Source organism: Stegodyphus dumicola, chromosome 7, assembly GCF_044657685.1.
Source record: "Stegodyphus dumicola isolate Sdum_Otavi_A_Nest chromosome 7, ASM4465768v1".
Taxonomy (NCBI): Eukaryota; Metazoa; Arthropoda; class Arachnida; order Araneae; family Eresidae; genus Stegodyphus; species Stegodyphus dumicola.
Genome location: NC_140774.1, coordinates 83,180,179 through 83,199,068, shown reverse-complemented (window position 1 = coordinate 83,199,068; position 18,890 = coordinate 83,180,179). Strand labels below are relative to the sequence as shown.

Here is an 18,890-nt window from a genome sequence, read left to right as displayed (position 1 = left end):
TATAACCCGGCTTTAAAACGGAGGATCGACTCATCCGACAGAACTCTCCGCAGCAAAAGTCGCCGAACTGCGGAAGGGCCATCAGCGGCGGAGGAAAAAGTACAAGAAAAATTTGAACGGCCAACAACGAGGTCCAAGCAGGATCACGACAGAAGTTTCCCGGTTCCGCCAAGACCAGCTGCCTTCAAACGGCCAAGACCACAAGCAGAGGGCAAAAGGAAGGTGTTCAAGGGTGGCCGTACTGGTGAAAAACGGAAGCTTCCAGAGGAAAGCACTGAAGGGCGAGCCCGTACAAGAAGGAGGATAAACCAGGCTACGGTCTGCAGTACCTTTAAAGACTGGGCCCAGAAAAGGATGTCCGAATATTACAAAGATAAGTAAAATTTTATGTTACGTTGCAAACTTAAGTTAATCTTTCATTCTTACTGCAAGTGGCAGATTTCAAGAAGTTTTACCTCATGCGAGGTCTACCTTTATCGCCAAAAGGGCGAGAGAAGAGTTGTGACCGATTTTCTTATTATGTTTTTCAATTACTCGCGCGTAAAACTAAAGTTGATGTATAATAGCGTTGTGTAAAAACTTAAATATTGTAAAAAGTTATTGTATAAATTTTATTTAAAACATTCTAGCAAGAAAGAAGTTTTAGTCTGAAAGACTTTTTGAAATGTAGTATTATTTCAATGTAGAAAGAATTGGCACTTGCTTTGAAAAGAATAGAAGTTAACAATGTACTACTAATGTATGTTTTCAAATGTGTAAAATTAACGGCATGTTGATATGTTCTTATATACATGTGTTCTGTTATTTTAAATGTTAAGAAATACCGTGATATGGTAAAAGTGAAAGTAATGTTAAAAATTTGTTATTCGTGTGACTGTAAAGACTAAATCATGGCGAATATATGTTAAAGGTTGAATGATGTAGTTAGGCTCTCTGACGCTACACTTTAGAGTTAGCCACTTTTAGAATAGTACCTCAGGGTTTAGAGTTGAAAGTAGGGTGTGTTAAGAGGTCTCGTTATGTTGAATTTTAACACGTTAGTGCTTTGATTGTAGGAGGAAGTGTGGCACAGGTAGACAGAAACACATTCGTGTTTGGTGTTCTTTTACAACACATGTCAGAGAGCACGAGGAGAGATAATTAAAATAGTCATGAATGAAATAAGAAGGTTAAGAGAAGTATATTCTATATGTTATTTGCAATGTCATTCTGTAACATTTCATTAAACTAGTTTTCCTTCCAGATCTCTCGAAGGAACCAGAATTGAATAAAGCTCCTGTTTAGATGCAGTACAGATGAAAAAAAAAGATTGTTATAGATCCTGGGAGCTGCTATTGTAACAAATTTCTTTCTTTTAAATTTTCTAGTTTCTAACGAAGTTATGATTGTAAAAGGTTGGCCTCGCGTTATATTCTAGAGCTAAAAGTTTTCAACAAGGTCGTTTTAGACCTCAGTTTCAAACTAATTAACTCTGGCGGGAAGTATGTAAGGATCTTAAGTTTTACTAACGTTTATTTTATTTTAAATCTTTACTATCACTTCTTATTTTCTACTTCCGGCCAGAATTATAAGCGTTAAGGATTTTATGCAAAGTTTGTCTGGTGAACGCCAAGTATTTAAGTGTGGCCTTTTTGCCAAGCGAAAGGGAGGAAGCAGTGAGTTCGAAGCAGGCCGCTTACCTTAGAAGTTACGCAGTTGCTATTTGCCTTCCAGGCCAGAGGTTTTAATCCTCTTAATAAATTAAACGTATTGTAGTGTTCACAGTCTCTGTGCTACATACGCTTCCTGTTATTATAAGGCCAATCTTCCACGTGTGTTATTCTAAAGTTAAATTAGAGTTTAGTTTTATTTTTTATACCTTTTACGTTAGACCCCGAGTGGAGGGTCATTGTATTCCGAAGTACGGAAGTCATTGTATATAAAGAAAAATAAAGGGTTTTGTATACCCTTCGTCTGTATCCTGTCTACTTACTACAATTAGTTAACATAGCTTTAGTAAGCTCTCTGTTCCTAGTCAGGTCATTGTATGTTTCCGAAGAAGGTTAGAAGAAACATTGAACCTGATAACTTGACCCTCCGTTCGTTCGTTATAAAGAAAAAAATCATGTGGTTCGCTTTAGCCTATCTTCGATTTATCCTTTGAGACCCTTTTTAGGAGCATTTTCTTTTTCTTTTGTTAGCTTCGCTGTGTACAATACTGGTTGCGTTAGGAATTTTAACAAGGTTTTAAAAAAAGGAATGTGTTGAAACTCAGAAAGGCCAAAAAAAACCTTATTTATGATATCAAATATTTTAGACTGAAGCATTCATATAAAAGTGAAAGCTGGCAATGGGTTTGCCGATCTAACAGTTGGAGTGAAAGCATTCGAATAAGTACAGACGAGAAAATCATTACAAAAAAAGTAATGTGTGCACAAGAGATGAAGCAAAAACGGAAGTGCAAAAACAAAATGATTTCGCTTAGATGTCAGGATGATTTAATAGGCATTCCGACGATATATAAAGAAGCCTTTGCCTAAGTTTTAGACAGATTGTTTAAATCTTATTACTATTGCATCGAATTTTGATCGATGTACAGAAATCGTCATCGGTCATTGCTAGATATCATAGAGATTTCATTTGTCAGGAAAAATATTCTGAATTCTGAATTATTTATTGCTTGATGACTGTATAAAAATATATTTCATGCATTCGAACCTGAATAGTTGAAAAGAAAATGGAGATAACTTTGAAGTCATGTCCATCGCAGTTTGGTTAGCTTTATAGTGTTCACGTAGATGTTGAAAGTTCTGATGATATAACAGGTATAATGTCAGTTGTATATGCGATACTTCCATATAAAAAATTAGGAACATGTGAGAGTTTTTTTCTTTATTGACTAAGAAAATATAGTCATGGGCCCCTATATCATTTAGAGCCGATTTTGAATAATGCCGATTAATTTTGAATAATAAAAATATTAGTGCTATGGAGAACACTTTTCCTTTTTCTGAAGTGAAGGTATGCAACTTCCATTATAACCATTTGGAGGAAGATGCAAAGCATAGGTTTAATAAACCAGTATAAAATTGATCCAGAAGTTAAATCTCATATTCAAATGTGTTTCACATTCCTTTAGAAGCAGTAGACAACGGATGATTACATTACATTTATATATAAAGGAAAGATCTCCGCAAAAAGAACTGTTGTGTTAAACACCATAGACCAAAGAATGTATTAGAAAGCTGGAATAGTAAAACAGAAGCTGGGGGTAAAGTCAGTCCAATATATTTGAATTTATTCTGTGGTTAGAGAAAGACGCAGCATATTAGGATTTTCTCCGTAGCAGAGTGGAACGAAATTCTCTACTCAGAAGAGATTAAAAATATACAGTGACGTAGACAAACGAATAAAAAATGGACAGTTCAGGATTTCAAAAGTAAGAAACTTTGCATTGGAAATTTTTTTAAATATTAAATAATATTATATGATTTTAAAACTAATTAATCAACTTTGATATTAAGCTTTATTGTGAAATTTTAGGAGGTGATTAAAACCACGCATTTAATAAAGCCTTAACTTCTAATATCTCCTCTTGTCTTTCTAAACTAGCCATGCTGTTGTTGGCGAGGATCTTCACTAAAACGTGTCATGATTATTTACAGGCGTAAACTTTAACTAAAATATTCTTATCGTGCTTGTAGTTCCGAACAGTAATGTAAATAAACTTACAGTTTCATCAGTGTTCTAAACTCCTACCTTATACTACATCAATTTTACACTGGCATAGGTGCTGCAGCTTTTGAGATATACGAGTAGTCTCATAGTTTGGCTGTTCTAGCCACAAACTGCCTTACTAAACTGCCACAAACTTCTTCTAAAATGATAACTACTTTTACACCCTTAAAAGTGATTGCAATTTCAAGAGAAGGTAAAAGAAATTAGAAGAGAAATAAAATTAGGATGAAACTACATAATTTAACACAAATCTTTTAATAGGCTAGCTCAATAAACAATTATTGTAAATGCTTTATCAATAGCAAAAGAGATGAAATATCTTATGAATTAAAAAATTAACAAATATTAATGGGGCATTCTATTTAGCAAACATAACTATTTAATTTTCTTTTCTTTAGTATTGAATTTAGATACACAGTGTCCACATTCTCTGGCATCTTTGGATGCACAATTAACTACTCTATATCTTTTACTAAAATGTTTCCTCTTATAATATTAAATATTTTTGTTTTAGGTCGGCTTAAGACATCGCCTCTCTATCGTCATCTGGGACTGAAGGACTTGCTACCCATGAAAACAGTCGATCCGGATTTGGGATGCATTGCTAGACCCAGAAACATGTACTGCTTTGATGCCGGTGAGATTCCTGTTTAAAAGCTGTCATAAATAACACCAGCAATAAATTATTAAAACTATACAGTTTGTTGACATTAGTTTAAGCACAAGATAGATGAAATGGGTTTCAAAATGACAAAGATATTGACGGTTAGTATAAGTGGATTAGGCGAAGAAGACTGAAGACGATTTTTCCTTAGAAGAATCGCTTGTATAAATATACCGTGTAAATGAAACTGTGTTCAGTTAGGGGAAAAAAAAAGAAAGAAAGAAAATCATCTGTTTTCACGCAAATACCTAGCCATTACGTCTTCGTACAGAGTGAATCTTCCTCTTTATCTCGTAGACCATTTTTTATTAAACTAAAGTGAATCGGGATTTTAACCCGCCATAGTAGGCGCTATCTAGTAGTGTTTGCGCTTGGATACCTGAACTTAAATGGAGGTCATAAATGACTAAGCCTTAAATTTCTAGACATTGTGAATTTTTAAAGCTCAAGGAGAAATTAGGTCATGCCAATTTTGGCGTCCTTTACACAGCTGATTTTCAAAATCCTGTGTGTATTATTCCACATTTACCAAGAAACATTTGTTAATTTTAAGAAGTTTCGCTTTGATATTTTTCAGTTATCTTCCAGTAAATATGTGCTGCGTTTCCCAAAGTTGGAGTTGCATAGAATAGAAAAAGGATACAAAGTACAACTTGCAACGGCTATGATTAATGCAACCCTGAGAAAATGCTTGCGTTACGTTTCATGCTCTTGGTGTTCGTACAAAAAAAAAAAAAAAAACCTGTGTCAGTTAAACATTTTTTCATTAGCTTTCTAGGAAACTCCTGAAAATTCCTGTTTTGTATTTTGTTTTTTGATTCTAGGCGACAATCGAGTCAATGAACAACTCCAGTTGGCTGTAATGCATATCATAATGATGAGAGAACATAACAGGTTGGCTGATGGACTCAGTAAGGTCAATCCTCACTGGGATGACGAGACATTATACCAAGAAGCTAGACACATCTTTTCCGCCCAGGTGCAGCACATCACCTACAATGAATTTTTGCCGATGGTATTAGGACACCAAACTGTGAAGAAGTACGATCTGATACCTCTGGCCAAAGTAAGGATCCTTCCTCTGTTGGTTTAAATGTTGATGGTTAACTGTAGTTCTATTTAGCAGAATGGGCTTATTCATATACCTGATATCATATGGAAATATGAAATATAAAGAGAAAGTGAGAAGAGTAAAAACAATTTTTAATGGTTTTTATTAATTTCTTGTGCAAAGTTAATAAAGTATTGTAATAGTGAAAACTTTTGAGTAATATCGGTTTTGATCATTCCTGAATCCTTGCTATAACATTTAGTTCTGTATTTCCTTTTTTATTGCATTCTGCAATGCCAAATATATATATATATATATATATATATATATATATATATGAGTAAATTAATAAGCCTAAAACTTGCCCTAAAGCTGCTAAGTAATAAACCAATAATTTATTATTAGAAAAAGTTTTTCATGTTACCTGCAAGGAACAGAAATTCAATTAAAACCATGAATTATTATAAGAAAAATTTTTAGTCAACCCATCGCTTTACCTGGCTAAAATTCCTTACCCGCTCTTTATTTTCACAATCGTTGGTCGTAGTCGTATACTTCCAATTACAGAAGTATTTTAAATTAACAATAAGATTCATGATTTGCCAATGTAAAATAAAAAGAAAAAAAAAAAATTCGGACAAATAACAAAATCTAAGTTTTAAAGCAGTCTTTTGTTTTCTGTAGCTATATTTGCAAAAGTTTTATACTCGTTATGAAAAAATAAAATTATAAGAAGTTTGACTCCCGCACGACAAAAATTGACTTTGATATTCATTTTTAAAATTTACAATTTTGACGTCATTTTGAACTCTGCTTGAGGAATCGGTTAATTAAGTTAGAATAATTCAGGAAATAAGTGTAAATTAAGTGCAGCAAAAAATATATGTAACTTAGTAGGCCGTACAAGGAAGTCGTGTGGTGTCCACATCAGACTTTTTTTTTTTTTTTTTTCATTTTTAATGATTTATTTCTTAGACATCGTCAAGTGATTTCAAGTGTTGGTAAAATACTGGTAGACGGGAAAATATTAACGGTACTATTTCCATAAAAATCTTTCATCAATTCATTAATATAATTTTATAAAATAAATTAAATTTACCAAAAGAAATTTGATTAATAATAGAAATAAATAACATTAAAGCTTAAAGAGTTAAACGAAGTGTTTTTCAATTATATATTTGGAATATAATCATTATTTATATCTTGATAAACGCATTAAGAATGCACATTTATTACATTATCTGAAGTTCGTTTACACTTTTATAGCATATTAAAATGAAAATTTTTAAGTTATAATTTTTCTTCCAATTTTTACCTTCTTTACCTTATTCCACACAATTTAATAAATTAAAAGGAAAAGGTGGACATGTAGATGGCAATTTAAATGTACAATGAGGTGAGGAGAATGCAAGAACAAAAATCGAAAAATCTCTTCTCACAGGTCTTTTTCATTAGACTTCAATGATATTATTGATGCTAAATAACATTCTCCAAAACGTTTAGGTTTCATTTATCAAACTAAATGGTGTTAATCAACTTTAGAGATGTTCCGTTCTTTCCTTTATGCCTTTTGTTTCCTGAACTTATCCTAATTTATGTATTATTTTGCTATAACGTATTGGTTTGTTAAGAATTCTTTAACTTTTTATCTGAAACATCGAACATAGGATGCTTTATAAAGTTTTGGTATCTTGCATTATGTCGATTTTATATTAAAAAGCAAAATATTAGGTTACAGATACAGCACTTAAAAGACAACCTATAACTTAGTATTTTTATTTTTGTAGCTAAACGCTAGGTCGGTTTCTTTCAATTTAAACTGGAATTTGATCCTTCTGTAGTCAATTATGTATTTTATTACATTATTTGAGCCATAATGAATACTCTTAGATAATCATCATCTTATGAAAAAAGATAGATTTATAGCTAAACCTCTAAGATTTCCCTTCTTCGGATTTACAATCAGCAACTCTACAAAACGCGTGAGCGTATTCCATTTTAAAGTCAAAATGATCAGGCATAGATAAGAACAACATAGATAAATGATTAAGGTTATACAAAATCTGAACTATATTTCATATTCTTCAATAACGTGAAAACCGATGCTTCAGTGATGTGAGATGTCTTATATTACTGTTTCAATTTATATTGTAAATAAATTCCTATCCAGATTGTGGATTTTATGAGTGCCAGTTATGTAATGGCATACTCTATAAAGCATAAGTCTTGGCTTCAAAATTGTCTTAGATATTAATGCAAATAATAGAAAAATAAAATTTTTTACTGAGATAAATAGGAATTTAAGTAAAAGTGTAAAAAATAAGAAATTTTGCGTAAGTGCTGAAATGTTTCAATACATACATAAACAAACACACACACAACAATGAAAAAAGGAAAAAGAAAAATGAAAAAAGGGGGAAAAAACTTTGGAAATGTAATAGAAACAATGCTATTAAAAATTATAATTAAATTTTAATTATAATAATTAATAAATACTCATGTTCATTTTCAAAGCTTAATTGTAATGTTGCAACAGGAGTTCAATAACTAAATTATGCTGCTCTTCTGAGATTTTGAAATGAAATTTGTTTGAAAATAAAAATTGCGTCCTCAAACTACTTTTTGGAGACACAGATATGAGGAGATTTATGTCCTTTACAATGTTAGTTGAATGACTGCGGCCACGAATAATAATATTAAAACTATATTGCAGAAGTTTTACATTTTTGTAAAAGAAAGCAGTTTTATCAATAACTTAGTTTACAATTTCTCAAAAGAATTTTGTAACATTATTATAGAGTATAATTACATAACAAAGGCCAATTATCAAATTATTTTCTTTTAGGGTTATTATCAAGGTTACAGCCCCGAAATAAATGCTGGTATTCGAGCTGGTTTCCAAGCTTCAGCCTTCAGATTTGGTCACAGTCTTTTACCAGACGTCACGGAACGGTACAACAAATTCCACGAGAGAATAGGTAACCACAACAAATAATTGGATCCTTATTTATTGAACATTAATTAGTTTTAAAATTTTAATCATTTCAATATGCAACTACTCTTCTTTCTCTTCCTTATTTATCCGATGTCCATAAAAAAGTCTTCATGATCAAATTTTAATCATTTAAATAGAAAATACCTTTAAATGATAAAAGTAAGCCGAAACTCCATTGTAATCAGGGTTAAATAAACGCATACTTTGTGTATTCAACTGCTGGTTAAATTGAGACATTGTTTTTATTGATATAAAATAATAAAATTTTGAATATAGTGCATATTATTAAATTTTATATTTGCTATTTGTAACAAATTTATATTGTAAATGTCAAAAACAATCGTCTGCTTTGTTGCAAACGGATATTCTATCTGTATATGGTGCACTATGCACTGTGTTGATTGTGCAGTTTAATGTTACGAAGACATCTGCAGTATTTATTTTATTATGATTTAAACATTTGTCTTATTCAAACAATATATCTCCTATATTATTTCCTATTTATTTTAATTAATATTTAAAACTAACCACTTGAAGATTCTTTCGATGTTGGAGTCGAACTTTGGCTTTTCAAATTCAATTTAAACTCACTTTATTTTCATTTTCTTTAAAGAGGCCATCCGACTTTCTCGACAGCTGTTGCAACCCTACGATCTTTACAAGCCTGGAATCGTGGACACTTTCATCTTGGGGTTGATCAATCAAGAAGCATACAGGATGGATCCCGCTATCACAACTGAGGTTGAATAACCTTTTTCTCAAAAAAAGAAAAAAAAAGTATTCTTTTTTCTTGAGTGTCTGTCCATTAGCAAGCACACGATGAAACGAAAGAAATGTTTATTTTTATATTCACAGGATACTACATTCTATATTTTTTTTTGCTTTTTATTTTCTTCAGATAAGTTGATGTTACTATATTTGACCCATTACTACAACACTGCGTGTAAACAATGCGCATTCGTTATTCTAAATGGTTATGACCTTCTTTCTAATAATAGTTTTCACAGCGAGAGATGATTTTGATACAAGGCAGAACTAATTTTCCATTCTGAAAAATCGAATTTTAAAGTTAAATGCATAAAGTGTGAGCGTTATTTAAAAAAATTAAAATGCTTTCGTATTAGCTGATAATACGTTTCAAATTTTACCGCAGTTGCCTGCGAATACATAATTATACAATAGCGACTGCGTAATGACCCTGTATACTACGATAAACGTCGAAAGCCACTGCATGAGTTTATTAAATGTACGAAGTATTAACATGAACTTTTACAGATTGTCGTTTCGTTTACGCCTTTTTTTAAATACCAAGGTAAATTGAAAAGCATGAATATGAGAGCAGTAAAAAAATATTATCATCTAAATTAAATTAAAAAATCTGAAACTTTCAGATTTTATGTTACGCCCAAAGAGGCGTTTTTTAATGTTTTGTGTGTTATCTTTATTTATTAAATATCATGCTCTTTGCACTTAAACCATTGAATTCAGTTTAGCAGCAATATCACAAACTAATTTTAAAATTTTAAAAGAGCATTTCTTTAGAATTTTTTTTATACGCAGTCTTGCGCACTGGAGATAAAAATGCTTTTTTTTTTTTTTTTTTTTTTTCCCCGTACAGTGTTGCCATTGCTGCATTTGATTTGCTAATAAAAAACTCGTTAAAGTTTTACAAAATAGAAAACAGAATCATAAAACAAATTTCAAATTCCAAATTTGGGCTTCCAAATCCCATATTCGAGTGAAGGACAACGTTATTCAAAATTTGATGTTTCTAGGTACCCTTGCTTATCCACAGTGTGAGAAACATACATATACTCATATAGATTCTTAATTATTTAATTTCTTTAAATATAATGCAGGGTTCTAATATATGGTGGCAACAATTTGAAAAGTGAATTTCCGTTTATAGAGAACCAACGCAAAATACTAAAACGAAATTAGCTCTTCTGGGCAAATTGCCCTTCGGGCTAATAATTTTTCACCTTACACTCTTACATTAAATAATGTAAATGTAATTTAATAAATGCAGAACATTTTAGTTCCTACAGTACCGTTTGAGTAGTATATGGTCGAACGTTTAAGGTGTTAATAGCATAAGCTCAAAATTCATATACAGTATCTAGATCTTTCCGGAGGATTACAACAGGAACAACCTCGAAAGAATTATTCCCTCCTATGTTGAAATTCGGTCGTTATAAATAATCTTTCAGTGATAATATATCTATATTCTCAGATTTGCACTGTTATGGTTGTTCATTATTGCTGCAAATGACAGACCTGAACTTTTTTTCCCTAAATACAAAAGACTGAAACTTACGAATGCATCTTCAGATGTTCTTGCGAACAGTTCCTAGTAGCAATTAAAATTATATTTTGCTAAAAATTTATTTGTACTAAATTTGTTTCTGATAATTATTGAAAGGTGGAGGATCTGTATCTGTTTAATATGTTGAAAAAAAGAGCCTCTTGAGTTTTGGTAATGCAGATACTTTACATTTAATTAAACACGTTATTTTAAGCACATCGCGAAAGTTCTGTGTAATCTATTGCAAGGTAAGGTGCCGTGCCTTTCAATATGCAGCTTATTATGTATGCTTCGAGAATTTAAGGAATGTTTTTAAATTAAATATAAATTATAAACTTTTGCTTTTGATAAAGCATAAGTAAAAAAAATATTGCAATATGGGAAAACCGTATTAAAATCATTAAAATCAGTGTTATACAACAGATCTTTTCTAGTCTTTAGAGAAGTATTTAGCTTGATTTTTATTACTGTATTCTGCTCAATTATAACTAAGCATTTAAGAATCTGTATTAAAATTACGACTCCTTTTGCTAGGAACATAAGAATTAAAAAAAAAATTAAGAAATCAAGAGTGCAAATTTTCACTATGATCGTGGCCACGGAACCCAGACAGATAGCTCTTTGAATTATATTCATGTCATTATTTATAATGCCTAAAGCTTAGCTTTAGGCAGAAATTTAATGAATAAAAATGTTTTAAGTATCTCGGGCGTTTTAAACAGGATTTTTAAAATGTGATCACCTCTGAATGCAAATAGCACTTTTAAGAACGTAATTAAGTAGCGTTATGGAAAATTACCGATAATCCTATTTCCTAACACGGCCATCTCCACCAGAGAAGCCATAAATTGCTTAGAAGCGTATATGAGCTACTTTAACTGCATACAGAGGAGGGTACCTATACTAGCTTTAAAAGCGTAGATTGTTAAATAAAATGTGTAAAAAAATCACCCAAATGTGTATCATCACCCAATTTTAATGTATTTTAGGGCACAAAACAGATTTTTTGTTAATATGCAGCATTTATATCTGAGAAAATGAATTCTAATTTCATTTCAAGGTACAAAGTTCAAGATACAAAGATGCCATTAACAGTATGCCTGTTATAAAGAAAAATACTTTTTGTTTCTACTGTTACACTCAGAACATCTCAAATACGACACAATAGTATATTCGTTTATAGCTCAGCAAAGCAACGTTTATAGCTTATGTTTTGCATAAATTTTAGTCAAGGCACTATCGATTTCCTGGGCAAACAGACACAGGTCTCTCTTCATCAGAAGCAAAGAAATCTGGGAGGAAGGGAAAGGCCACAGTCGTATATATACCTAATAGGAGTAACGCAAACGAAATGGTAGCACCATTTGCCACCAAAAATAATAAAGAAGATTTTAAAATGAAATTCACAGAATTTTAAAAGCGCTAGGAAGGACTAGACTGGGATTAAATAATAACGAACTAAATTGGACTGGGATTAAATAATTAACTAAGCAAGACAAATCTTTGAGAATGTCAAGAAATCTTGTGAAAAGCTTCAAGGAAATCCAATTCACCAACGGTAGTAGCTTTTTGAATAATTTTTGCAGACCCCGAGATCAAGATTACGATTAAATTTCCAACTTTACCTATCGAAATCTTGTTAATTTCACCTTGCCGGGCATAAGATTTCTCAATTCCTTGATACGAAATTTTAACGCTCTTTTAGTTTTGCCGATATATCTCAAACTACGCTGATAAGATATGCTATAAATTCCCCCAGAATGAAAGTCACAATTGGAATCTTTATGAATCGGACCATATGATTGCATTGATAGGCTATATAATTACTTAAAAATTGATTCTCCAGAAGTGCAGTTGTGAATTGGTTCAACAGTGAACTGGATTTTTTTCAAGCTTTTAACGTTCAAGAAGATTTATCTTGTTTAGTTCATGACGTTAATTCCAATCCACTCCTTCTTAATGTTTTTAAAATGCTATTAACTTAACTTTTCAATTTTCATTAATAAGTCTGCCGACAGATGACACTACCTTTTCGTTCGCTTGGCTTGTTTCTCTTTTAGCTTGTAATATTAATCTTTTCAAAGTATGCTACACGACAAATACTCCCACTTTCAAAATCTCCAGTGTTATTGACATTGCTGGAAGTAACACGAGAAAGCCTGTTATAGTGTCTGTTATAGACTGGCCGTCTCCTCTTCGTTTTGAATAGTTTTTATTGTTAATGTCGGCTTTTAGTATAACGTTACTTTCGTGAAACAACCTTCATATAAGAGAACTGTGTCAAATGTTGAGAAATCTGACAAATAAAGTAGTTAACCTAATAACAATCTTAACGTATAGTAATAAATAAACCCAATATGTTGTTGCATTCTTTGGGTTCGTGGATTTGGGGTGATTGATGACAACTATTGATGAAGAATCAAAACTCAATTGATTCGCCAGTATTACACAGGAATGTTCTAAAGACGCGTTTACAATCGTCGAAAAACTACTATAAACACACTGAAACAACACGGCCATCCCGCTATAACGATTAAGAGAGCTTCACGGCAAAGCACTAAAGTACAGCTGCCGACTCGGTTCAGTTGCTCTTAAGCTAATCTCTGAACTCAAAACCCTACTACTGAACTCAGCTAATCAAGATACTCGGCGTACATGCAGAGTATATATAGCTTTTGACCTGCCTTCGAGAACATTCTCGGGAAAACTGGTAAGAATTCATTCTATAGTGTTCTCGCTCCGTCTGTGGCATATCTCCAATTTTACAGAGGTTCGAATCCTGCGAACGGGCTGGCTGCATGGGTGTTTTCGTGGTTTTCCTCATATCTAACGTGTATACGAGCCAGTTTCCCTTAAAGAATCCTCCACGAAGGCATTCCTCCCTTAAGGCAGATAGCTCTCGAGTGCTTTACCGTAATCTAATAAACCAAACCAACCAATTTTATAGCCAGATGTCGCCAAATGGGCTATTTCGCACCAAATCTGGTAACCCTGCCTCTTTGCTTCTTTCTGGTAACCCTAACTCCGCTTTTTCAACACTTTCTTTTAAACAGGTTTTTAAGAAGGTGTTGGCTTTTCCCACTTTTCGGAGAGGCTATCTTCAAAGAATATGTTCTTTGACATAGACGTTCTTTGGCTATCTTACCCGCAGCTCGGCATTTCTCAACAATCTATCCCGGCTCTTAATGCAGCGCTGCTTGTTAAACTAGTCTGATTTTTTTTTTTTTTTTTTTTTTTTTTTTTTGATACGCGGACAATCCGCTAAGCTGCTAAGCAACTCATGGACAACTGGCAACTTAATATAAAATTATCCTTATTTTTTACTTTGTAGAAATCATACATTTACAGAGTTTACTCAAATATTGCTAAACATTCCTATTTACTAGTTAGTCACTAACCACTCTCTGTAGGTAATTAACTGCGGGTTATTTTGTCATTGCATATGCTGTTCAAAACAGCATTTACGTGGAAGCAATATTATATTAGATAATAAATACCGTTATTATCTGATTTAAAATACCATTTTTATCTTTATTTATTATCAGATAATAAATACCATTATTCACATTCTTATTCTATAAAATTTACCTTTTTGTCATTCAAAATTTATTATTTTCAGGTTACTAATCATCTATTCGAGAAACCCGGAGATAGCTTCGGTATGGATCTTGCTGCTGTAAACGTCCAGCGAGCTCGAGAACATGGCATTCCCGGCTACAACAGATATAGAGAATATTGTGGACTGCCCAAAGTCAGAGACTTCCATGATCTGGCAGGTATCATTCCTAATGATACCATCCACAAATATGCTAAATTGTACAAGTAAGTATATGTGGTCTTTCCCCAACTTCAGAAGTTTCTATAGACGAAGGAATTGCTCGAGTAATTTATGTCATCATTATACGGAAAGTAGAATACGTTAGCCTTCGATTGAATACTGATAGTAGCAAAATTCATATTTATGAACTAAATTTGCTTGCTTATGTAATGAGTTAACCTGGAAATAAGTCTAGAGCAGACTAATAATTTAACTTTTAATATAGCTTAAATTTCTTCCTTCGTATTATTTAAATCGAATATCACATTTGTACTATTATTGTATTATTGTGGATCTGCAGAAGATGCATATATATATATACAATATTCGCATATATAAATGCGCGAATATTGTATAACCTATACCACTAAATGCATTTTACGGCTGTAGAGGCCCACCAGCGGCCGAGCGGTTAAGTCGCTGAACACTGGTAATTCGGTCTGATGTTCGAATCCCGCGAACGGGCTGGCTGCATGGGCGTTTTCGTGGTTTTCCCCATGTGTAACGTGTATACGAGCCAGTTTCCCTTAGAAAGTCCTCCACGAAGGCATCCCTCCTCTTAGGCAGATAGCCCTAGTGTGCTTTGCCATAATTAAATACACCAAACACACACCACCATTTTACGGCTGGAGAATTTTTCACGCTTTCTGAGCAGTTGATTTACTTTTATTGAATATTTATAAATTCTTATGAATTTTCTGTCTTCTATTGGCTTTAAATTCAATAAAATATGACTTAATTTTCTTTTTTTATTCTTTTCTTTGTTCACTTGCGATTCTGTGCCACGAAATATAACGGCAGTAGATAAACAGGTAGGTAATATAACGGCAGTATAAAAAAGAACAGTCATAAGATAATGTGTTGGAATTAAAGGTTATAACGTTCTTAAAACTAATTATTTTATTACATTTCTAAGCACATAAAATTTGCATGAAACTTTAAAATATATCACTCAGGATAATTTTCCTATTTAAAATCTTTAATATATGTGAATACTCCCCCCTCCAAAAAAAATATCCTATGCATTCGGTTATCTATTTGTATAATGATTATGCATTCGTATAAACTTTTCTAGAAACTGCATTAGGTATTTATTGCTTTTGTAATACTATCACTAATTTCAAGTTATTCTATAACGACATTAAAAAAAACCTTCTAAATTATATTTGATTTAATTTAAATGGCGTCAATTCTGCATTGCAGATCGGTGGACGACATCGATATGTGGAGCATAGGAGTGGCTGAATATCCTCTACCAGGAGCCATAGTGGGGCCAACTTTTGCATGTTTGATCGGAGAACAGTTCGCAAACATCAGGAGAGGAGACAGGTTCTGGTATGAGAACCATGGATGGCCTTCTACTTTCTCACCAGGTAAGCATAGCAATACACTAAAAATGTCCAGTTTCTGTCTACTGCCGTTTATTGTTAGTAAACGTGAAATAAAGGATACGTAGTTGCTTCGGAAAGAATGCTTTGAAAACGTTTCAAGATCTTTATCACATAGAGAGGTATATGAACAATAAAATAAAAGAGTATCACGAAGATTAGTCTTATTGTTCAGTCATTAGACGGAGAGCAGCTCAAAGTAATTGGAGAACTATCCTGCTAGCTGTGCAAAATGAAAATAAACAACGTGCAGTTTTTTTTATGGGACCAAAACGCCGAGAATCACTTTTTAATACAGTAGGTGACTGCTTTGTTTTCTTGCTCAAGAAAGGTTGATGATTTCATTTACTGTCCATTGCAGATGTGTGCTGTCCTTTCTTGCCCCAAACAAATTATATCATATCTTCCTAACCAGTAGTCACATGTTCCTTTTCTTACCCAAGGCAAATGTAAGTGTAATGTTCTCTTGTAAGTAAGTTCTTTTATAATGTAAGTGGTTTGCAAATTTGTTGTTCTTTTGCTCTTACTCAAAGCAAGTCTTGCTAAGGAGATATTTTGTAGTCCTCTTTCCGACAACCCATTAGTGACCGAGTAGATAAGACTACAGAAACATCGGTAATTCAGTAAGGGTTTTGTTCCCAGGAAATGGACTGGCTGCAGAGTATTTCCATGGTTTATGTCATTTGTAACTTAAATAAGAGCTGGTTTCGCTAGCAAAAACCTCAACGAAGGCACTCTTCTCTTACACAGATAAATTGCATGTACTTTGCCTTAAGCAACTGATCAAGTTGTGTTTCAGTAGACGAAAACTGAAAACGAACTGGTCCTTTTTTTACAAATGATAAACAGCTATTTCATAAACGCATATCAGGAATAATTTATTAAATTGGCAGTTCCAACTCTAAAGGAACAAAAGAAAAAATATAGCTTAAAATATAGCAGTATGTAGTGTCTTGGGCAGAAAGAACCTCCAGTGTAACTTTTACAATGTAAGTTCACTTCTTCTAGAATCTAAGTTCTCAAGCTAAGCTTTAAATGAAATATAACTGCACTATTAGAATACTAAAGTGATAAAAGAATGCTGTAATATAATAAGCTTTTCCCTCAAATTAAATCTTGAAGAATCTGATTTTCTATATCTTCTTGTAGTCTTATGGAAAAGGAACTGAAAAGAAAGGGGCTTTTTCAATGAAAGCGTAAGCAATAATTCATCTGCTTTTTCCTTTAAACATTTAGTAATTTTTAAAAATTCTTGAACAATAAATTTCACGTTAATTTTAGCCTAGCTTTTAGTACTTTATGTAATCACATTCGAAAACTCAAAAAAAAAAGTCATTTACAATTGTGTAAACGGAAAATTATAAACATGCATGTCTAATATTTTTCCCCTTGCTTCCTAAGATATAGTCCAGTTACAAAATTAAAAAAAAAAAAAAAAAAAAAGAAAAGAAAAAAAAGAAAAACATATTCTCATTTAAAAGCACCGAAATGTTTCGTCGCAAGCTATTTCTCGGTGTCGCCATCTAGTAGCAATCGTACTAAATAAATAGGTTTGCGTTTCTTTTGTTTGTGTTGTGCCACTATGCAGCATAACTGATTTTCAGTTCTTTACTTTCTCTTTCTAAAACACAGCCATAAATGATCAAATAGTGACTCGGATTGCAATAAACATTTGTTATCGGAGTATGAGGTAACTGTTTAAGTTTATTATTCTGTTATTTTATCTATTATCAGATATTAAATCTAGTAATAAGCGGAATTTGAAATAGCGTATTCATCCACTGATCTGCCATTTTAGCAAACTTTTCTATTGAAAATAGAGTTACAATTGGTAGATAAAATTTATAAGTTTTTTGGAATAGGGCAGGAGCATTTCTTTTGCTTACTTTTATCCAATTAATTTAAAACAAAATTAAATCCTTATAGCCGTTTTCTATGTGAAAAATAGATCAATCTGATGAGCATTTGATTGATCTCTGACTCGTACATTTTATTGCTGAACCAAATATTCTCTTGATTGATTTTTTATGATTTTTTTTTTCCAAAACCAAGTAACTCCGTCTAACTTGGTTCAGAATTTGAACCTTACTTGTTAATAAAAATGATTTATGAATCAGAATTAAGCAAAAGTTATACAATATAATTAAATAAAACTGAAAGCTAAAGATTTTACAATAAACCAGGAATGAACAAACAGAAACTGTCGAGATATTCTGCAAAAAGTATATCGTCTGGCGCGTATGCATCGGATCTTGTTTTAGAAGTGGTATGCGGTTCTCTGACATGCAGCATTGTATATTTTGAGTCATTTAGCCTAAAATACCACCATCAATATCCTTATGATCGGTAATATTCCCTAAATCTTCAACAGTACAACATCTACAAAGTATCCTTGAGTAACCCAATAAAAAGAGAACAGCGATCCATTTGTTAGTGACAGCACTGTGGAAGCTTCAAATTATGGCAGTTGGGTTGGCCGTTGACCATGATGGGTTGACAAGCATTGCAGCATTACAAACATTGTGATTTTAACCTGTAGACGGTGATACTGTTGTCCATTCGCAGTTCAGTATGAAAATAACGCAGAGCTTCCCGCGGATAAACGGCGGGAGGATTATAGCTGTTCAAGCTAGCAATGGAAGTTAGCAGGCAGAAATGAATGCTTTAACTGTACATTGGCTTTAAAAAATATATATATATATATATATAAAGACAAAACATAGATGCAAAACCCTAAAATAGATGAAAACTTGGAACTTGAAATATTATACTGCAAATGATGAGAAATTAATCTTACGACTAAAACTTCCTCTACTCTCAATCTCGAGAGATCGTTTTTAGGAAAAATCTGTGTGCAAATCGCTTCCAAACTTCGGACCAAAGACCAAGGCGTTTTGGTTACGGAGTGCCTTTGTGAATTAATTGCAACTACCTCCACATCATGGTTAAGAAA

At 32.6% G+C, this 18,890-nt stretch overlaps 1 protein-coding gene across 1 annotated transcript in view; it reads left to right on the top strand.

Moving 5' to 3' along the window:
- LOC118181632 (peroxidase-like) overlaps positions 1-18,890 on the top strand; it is a 156,910-nt gene that overhangs the window by 132,447 nt on the left and 5,573 nt on the right. Inside the window, exons 9-14 of the mRNA XM_085820535.1 lie at positions 4,232-4,354; positions 5,206-5,447; positions 8,278-8,410; positions 9,041-9,168; positions 14,352-14,554; positions 15,753-15,922. Of these exons, the coding sequence (XP_085676661.1) occupies positions 4,232-4,354; positions 5,206-5,447; positions 8,278-8,410; positions 9,041-9,168; positions 14,352-14,554; positions 15,753-15,922 (999 nt within the window). The remainder of the gene's footprint in view (positions 1-4,231; positions 4,355-5,205; positions 5,448-8,277; positions 8,411-9,040; positions 9,169-14,351; positions 14,555-15,752; positions 15,923-18,890) is intronic.